The sequence below is a fragment of the Saimiri boliviensis genome, chromosome 20 (genome assembly GCF_048565385.1).
Source record: "Saimiri boliviensis isolate mSaiBol1 chromosome 20, mSaiBol1.pri, whole genome shotgun sequence".
NCBI classification, from domain to species: Eukaryota; Metazoa; Chordata; class Mammalia; order Primates; family Cebidae; genus Saimiri; species Saimiri boliviensis.
The window spans coordinates 4,906,717-4,914,022 of NC_133468.1; the positions used below are offsets into that span (position 1 = coordinate 4,906,717).

The 7,306-nt window shown below is 50.5% G+C and overlaps 1 protein-coding gene across 1 annotated transcript; it reads right to left on the minus strand.

The window, feature by feature from the left end:
- Window positions 1–1,374: 1,374 nt before the first annotated feature.
- On the minus strand, window positions 1,375–7,043 carry CBY3 (chibby family member 3). The gene is made up of 2 exons (XM_074390711.1): window positions 6,994–7,043; window positions 1,375–4,824 (listed from the first exon to the last, which is right to left on the minus strand). The coding sequence occupies exons 1-2, from the start codon at window positions 7,041–7,043 to the stop codon at window positions 4,158–4,160; spliced, it is 717 nt and encodes a 238-aa protein (XP_074246812.1). The 3' UTR covers window positions 1,375–4,157.
- Between the last annotated feature and the right edge of the window lie 263 nt (window positions 7,044–7,306).

Sequence of the window (7,306 nt, forward strand, 5' to 3'; positions counted from 1 at the left end):
GGTGTGGGAGGCTCATGCATGAGGTGAGCAAGACAGGCTCGGCTGCGGGGCAGCAGAGGCTCCACGGTGCTCCCGTTGCACCCACTGTAGACAAACATTTTTCTTTGCCTCAGAGGTCTGTGAAAAAACAAGTCAAGGTGGTTGATTTCAGTCCAGATGAATATAAAATGAGCCAAGTTATGGTTTGAGTATTCTTGAAATATGCATTTGGTAGAAACTTACTGTATTTAATTTGCATTGTTACGTACGTGACAGTACTTTCCCTACTTTTCAATATAATGATGCCATGTGATTTTTAAAATGTCCCTTGTTCCCCTTGAGAGTATGTCCTCATAACCAAATTCCCCTAGTCATCTTTAATCTCTAGAGTACAGTTTTTCTGTGACACCTAGGTGGCCTTCTACTGTGTGTGATTAAAGGTACAAATAAGTGTTACCAACATCGGGGGTTCTAAAAATTCATGGTCAGCCGCACAGTGTGCTCCATGAGAGAGCAGGGCACAGCCTCTAAACATGATTTAGAGGAAGAAGGCATGAGGACATCCACGCCATGGGGGTAAGCCAAGGTTGGAAGGTCAGGAGAGTCAGTTCAATGTCATGCCTTGGTGCCACTGCACTCCAGCCTGGTGACAGAGCAAGACTCCGGCTCAAAACAAAATTCTTACTTTAATCTGTTTTTTGTAAGGCAGAAGCTGTCACTGTAGCTTACATTTTATTCCTTAAGTAATTTTTCAATTGTTTTAGTTTTTTTGGATTTTTGTCCAATTATTCTGGAATTTTTATAATTTTGACAGATGTTTTATGCTTTGTATTTTTTTTTTTTTTTTTTTTTTTTTGAGACGGAGTTTCGCTCTTGTTACCCAGGCTGGAGTGCAATGGCGCGATCTCGGCTCACCGCAACCTCCGCCTCCTGGGTTCAGGCAATTCTCCTGCCTCAGCCTCCTGAGTAGCTGGGATTACAGGCACACGCCACCATGCCCGGCTAATTTTTTGTATTTTTAGTAGAGACGGGGTTTCACCATGTTGACCAGGATGGTCTCGATCTCTTGACCTCGTGATCCGCCCGCCTCAGCCTCCCGAAGTGCTGGGATTACAGGCTTGAGCCACCGCGCCCGGCCTTGCTTTGTATTTTCTTAATGACTTTTACCTTAGTTTTTAAAAAATCCATGGTACAGTAAGTTATAGTAAGACATAGTATTTTTATTTTTAGTACTTTATATTCTGTACATATTTTCACATATGTGTTAATGGCAGGGCATGGTGGCTCACACCTGTAATCCCAGCATTTTGGGAGGCCAAGACAGGAGGATCACTTGAGCTGAGGAATTGGAGACCAGCCTGGACAACATAGTGAGACTTCATCCCTACTAAAAAAAAAAATATATATATATATATATATGCGCACACACACACACATACACACTAGCTGGTCATGGTGGCTAATTTTTATTTTGACTTATTTATGGTGGCTTATCTTTTATTTTTCATGAAAATGGGGTTTCACCATGTTGCTCAGGCTGGTCTCACACTCCTAGGCTCAAGAGATCATCCCACTTTAGCCTCTCAAAGTGCAGGGATTACAGGTATGAGCAAGACAAGGTTTTTTTTCCAAGATAGAAGACCTAATGAGATCCCTACTCCTGTTTCATCTTTTTTTTTTTTTTTTTTGAGACTGAGTCTTGCACTGTCACCCAAGCTGCAATGCAGTGGTGTGATCTCAGATCACTGCAACCTCTGCCTCCCAGGTTAAAGAAATCTTCCTACCTCAGCCTCCCTCGTAGCTAGGATTAAAGTTTCGTACCAGCACACCAGGCTATTTTTGTATTTTTAATAGAGACAGTGCTTCACCATGTTGGCCAGGCTGGTCTCAAACTCCTAACCTCAGATGATCTGCCAGCCTCGGCTTCCCAAAGTGCTGGGATTATTACAGGCGTGAGCCACCACAGCCAGCCCTCATCTCTCCTCTTGCTTGACAAACCTACGCAGCCTTTTTGACCTGCAGAGCTCTATTCCCCAGAGGATTCTGAGCTGTAGGAGGTAAAAGCCAGGGTCCTTTGTTCCTGCTTTCTACTCTTGGCACTTGCATCTCCTGGGCCAAGCAGGGCTCAGGACCAGAGCGTGACATTCCAGAGCATAAAGAACAAAGTCAGATATTACAAAATGTCATCCTGCTCCACTTAGTTCAGGTCCTTGATCCACTTGGATGCCTCTTTCTAAACTGGACCTGCACTGGGCTATGGGGCTTCCTGCCTGCTGCAGGTTTGGTGGGACAGATACCTTTCTCTGCCCTAGGACTGTATTTGTTTTCAGGTAGTCTGGCCAAAGCAATATTCACTAAACTTTGGGCATTCTTGGATCACCTTTATGAGTCTTGCTATTTTGGCATGCTACATATGAGTTTTTCTTTATTTTTTTAATGTAAGTGTCTTCCTCCTTTTACTTATTTTATTGTGATAAAATTCACATAAAATCCGTTTTGAAGTGTACCATTCAGTGACCTTTATTACGATGTTGTGCAACTATCACCACTATAGTTCCAATTTCTCATCCCAAAAGGAAGCCCCATTGTGTTTCCCCCAACAACACACCCCCCCCCACACACACACACACACGCACACGCACACACACAAACGCCATCCTCCCACCCCTTGGTAACTTAATCTGTTTCTATGAACTTGCCTATTCTGGAATTTTTTTAGAGGTTCTCATTAGGTTGACCTCAAGCTATTGGGCTTAAGGGGACCCTCTCACCTCAGCTTCCTGAGTAGCTGGGACTTCAGGTGTGTGCTAGCATGCTTGGCAATTCTTAATTATTTATTTATTTATTTATTATTTATTTATTTAGAGATCAGGTCTTATTTTGTTACCCAGGCCGGGGTGCAGTGGCGTGATCTCAGCTCACTGTAACCTCCACCTCCTGAGTTCAAGCAATTCTCCTGCCTCAGCCTCGAAAGTAGCTGGGATTACAGGTGCCTGCCATCACGCCCAGCTAATTTTTTTGTATTTTGGTAGAGATGGGGTTTCACCATGTTGTTCAGGTTGGTCTCGAACTCCTGAGCTAAGGTAATCCACCCACCTGTCTCCCAAAGTGCTAGTATTACAGGCACCCGACACGGCTCTCCGCCAACTTTTGGTATTTTGAGTAAAGACGAGGTTTCAGTTTGTTGGCCAGGCTGGCCTTGAACTCCTGACCTCACGTGATCAGCCTGCCTGGGTCTCCCAAAGTGCTGGGATTACAGCCGTGAGCCACCACGACCGGCCCCCACTAAATCTGGATTTTTAATGTGTTATCTCCAAATTCTGAAACCTTGGCAACGAATACAACTTGTAAAAGATTGTGGGTAGAGCGGACCGCATTCTATGGAAGCAGAAAAGGAGGCCTGAGCCAGGCGCGGTGGTTCACGCCTGTAATCCCACCAGTATGGAAGGCTGAGGTGGGAGGATTGCTTAAACCCGGAAGGTCGAGGTTGCAGTGAGCCACGATCGCGCCACTGCACGCCAGCCTGGGTGACAGAGCGAGACCCAGTGTTCAGAAAAAAAAAAAAGGAGGCCTGTAACAGAGACGCGACTCTCCAAAATGCCACACAGGCAAGTGGGGGCCGCACAGCCCAAGGTTTCGAGAGAGTTTCTCTTGGGAATGTAAAATACACTTACCCGAGGACTCCTAGTTTCTAAACCTCCTGATCCTAGAGGCCCAGAGGACCGACCAGATGCAAAGCCCCCGACCCCCCACACGGTTCTCGGCTCCCGCCACACCGTTCTCAGCTCCCGCCGCGCTGCATCGCACCCTCCTTCCCTGGGCGCCACGGTTCCTCCGCCTCCGGGACTTCGCCTCGGTTCTTTGGATAGCTTGCGAGACCATTACCTGCCACTCCACCCAATCTGGGCCCTGCCCGAGGCAAGCCTGGCTTCCACTCCGCGCTCCTGCAGTCACGCGCACACCCTCTTCCACGGCCCCATCGCACTCTCCAGAGACGCGTTGCTTAGGCTGGCATCCCCCGCCGACACCCAGCACCGACGGGTAGTCCCCGAGGCCGCGCAGACCGCCCCCGCCCGCGCGCAGACCCGGCCCACGGAACAGCTAGCGCCACAAGCCCCCGCGGGACCGGGTTAGTCCAGGGACGCGAAGCGCGCGTGCGCAGCGCGGGCTTTATTACGTCACTGCGAGTCCGGAACGCACGGCTGGATCATGAGCACGCCCCGGCTGGCGCCTGCGCGCCTGCGCATCTTCCTCTGCTGGGCGTGCGCCGGCGCCGCCGGAGTCACCTCGAAGTTGAGCTGCTTCTCCAGCAGGTGCATGCGCGCTGTGGTCTCAGTCAGCATGTCCATGAGCAGTTCCTGCTGCAGCTTCAGGTAGTTGTTCTCGTTCAGCAACACCTGGCTCGTGGTCCGCTGCACCTGCGCCTTCCAGCCCGAGACGGTCGGCGCCAACTGGCCCTGCGTCGTCCAGCGGCCGCCGCGGAACTCGAAGGCCTTGTTGCTGAGGCGCATGCGCGGCGCGCCGTAGTCGAGGCCCAGCTCGGCCTGGCGCGTGCTGTAATCCAGCAGGTAGAAGGTGGACAGGGAGGAGAGGCGGCGCAGTGGCGGCCGCCGTGGCGAGAAGCGCCGCGAGATGTGATCGGCCCAAAACTGCCGCAGCTGCTCCCACACGTAGCTGGCATGGCTCGTAGCCAGGCACTCGAAGGTTGCCATGGCGAGTGCCGGGTGGACCTTGTAGGGCACGCAGGTGCTCAGAGGGGAGCCTCGGGAGCGCTGGCGACTGGTGCTGCGCTCTTGCCTCGGGAACCTGGATGTCCAGAATGATGAAGGCGAGCCAGGGGGGCTGCTGGGAGGCAAGAGTATGAGTGAGCAGCTTGCTCAGTACAGGCTGCCTCTCAAACCGCTAGGCCGGTGGCCGTGGCTTAGCCCTGCAGCTAGGGTTGCGGCTGTGGCTATCCAGGTGCTGGCCACCGAGGAGCCTGTCCCTCCACGCTGCACAGGCAGCCATCTCACCTAAACCACCTTACCCAAAGACCACTGAGTGTCAGGCGCTGGGATAAATATGCAGATAAAGGACGCTAGGAGCGCCCTGTTGTCTGAGTTTCAGCTGGAAGACTGAGGGGTAGGGAATGGTAGCAGAGACAAGTAGGTATTTAGACGAGCAGGACTTTGCCAGGTGAGCTGAAGATGGAAAATGGAGAGCAGAAAGGCAGAGGGAAGAGCCAAGCAGGTTTTTTTTGTTTGTTTGTTTTTTGGTTTTTGGTTTTTTTAAACGTAATTTCGCTCTTGTTGTGGCTGGAGTGCAATGGCACGGTCTCTGCTCACTGCAACCTCTGCCTCCCAGCTTCAAACCATTCTCCTGTCCTAGCCTCCAGAGTAGCTGGGATTACAGGCACCTGCCACCATGCCTGGCTAATTTTTTTTGGTATTTTTAGTAGAGATGGGGTTTCACCATGTTTGCCAGGCTGGTCTCGAACTCCTGACCTCAGGTGATCCACCCGCTTCAGCCTCACAAAGTGCTGGGATTACAGGTATGAGCCAACACGCCCGACAGGACTTTCATGTTTCAGATGTGAACACCAGCTTGGATAGGATTGGTGCTGTGAAGAGCAGAAGAGGAAGCTGGGAAGGTGGACCGGGTCACTATGTGAGGGTGCTGTACAGGCAGGCTCAGAAGCTTATACTTTGTTTTGTGGGTAAGAGGGAACTGCTGAAGGATTACAAAGCTAGAGTTAGATCTGGATTCTGGAAACAATCTGGGGGGGTGTCTAGCATAGCCAATAGCATGATTACCCTCATCATTCAGTCAACTAGCATCTGCTCTGTGCCAGGCCCTGATCTTGGAAGGAGGACCTGAAACAGCCTCTGCCTGCCCTCAAGATGCTCCAGATCCAGCTTGGAAGAGAGATGTCTGTGTAGACCATGGTCCAGTGTGTTCACTGACAGCCTGGGGTGTGCACCATGGGCTAGAGCTATGCATAGGGCTCAAAGTAATAGGGATTGTGCACACTAGACATGACTTTTGTTCCAAACAAATTATGCCCTAAGGGAATCCAAAGTTCAGATAACAGACAAGTCCCATTTTGCTTACTTCTCCCTGTACTCCCCCGCCCAGTAAGTACTGATTCTATTATGTGAAAATGGGAGCTATGTGTTTTTGTTTGTTTTTGAGATGGAGTCTTGCTCCGTAGCCCAGGTTGGAGTGCAGTGGCATGATCTCAGCTCACTGCAACCTCCACCTCTGGGGTTCAAGCACTTCAGCCTTCCTAGTAGCTGGGACTACCTGCACATGCCACCACGCCTGGCTAAAATTTTTTTTATTTTTTATTTTTTGAGATGGAGTTTCACTCTTGTTACCCAGGCTGGAGTGCAGTGGTGCGATCTCTGCTCGCCACAACTTCCGGCTCCCGGGTTCAAGCAATTCTCCTGCCTCAGCCTCCTGAGTAGCTGGGATTACAGGCATGTGCCACCATGCCCAGCTAATTTTTGTATTTTAGTAGAGACAGGGTTTCACCATGTTGACCAGGATGGTCTCGATCTCTTGACCTCGTGATCCACCCGCCTCAGCCTCCCGAAGTGCTGGGATTACAAGCATGAGCCACCACGCCCGGCCTAATTTTTTGTATTTTTAGTAGAGATGGGGTTTCACAGTGTTAGCCAGGATGGTCTCAATCTGACCTCGTGATCTGCCTACCTTGGCCTCTCAAAGTGCTGGGATTACAGGCATGAGCCACCATGCCTGACCAAGGAGCTGTGTGTTGTTTTTAATTCCTCTCCTGCCCATGAACAGTGAGAAGAAAAAGAATTGGAGCAGGCTTCCCTCTGTTATACCTTCATTAATTCATAACACACTTGTCCCTCACATATAGCTGGGCAGAGGCTGGATGGTACATGCCATCCCCAAGATGTGGTTCAGGGAGATGGTCTCTGGAAGTCCACATCTAGGCCTACCCTTGAGATTGTATCTTGTCCGAGGACCCTTCCCCACTAGTTCTCACTGTATGTTGTGCCTCACCTGGAAGATGTGGCGGAGTTGCTGAGCTGCCGTCCCAGGCCTGGCCCCATCTCTGACCCACTCAGCTCCTGTCTACCTGCGATGACTCACAATACCTCCAGGCCAGGCTACCCCAGGACAGAAGAGTTGCTGACCTGCGGAGCTGTCAGACAGACCCTGGGCTCTCTGCTGCATGCATTCAGTGCATCATTGATCACGTACTGTGTTTTAGGAACAATTCTAGGGAAGTGAAGAAGATATTGCCCTTATTAAGCTATCATCCTTGGCAGGGGAATGAAGGGGGTGGTCATAAGCAGAGTCCAAGACAGGAATT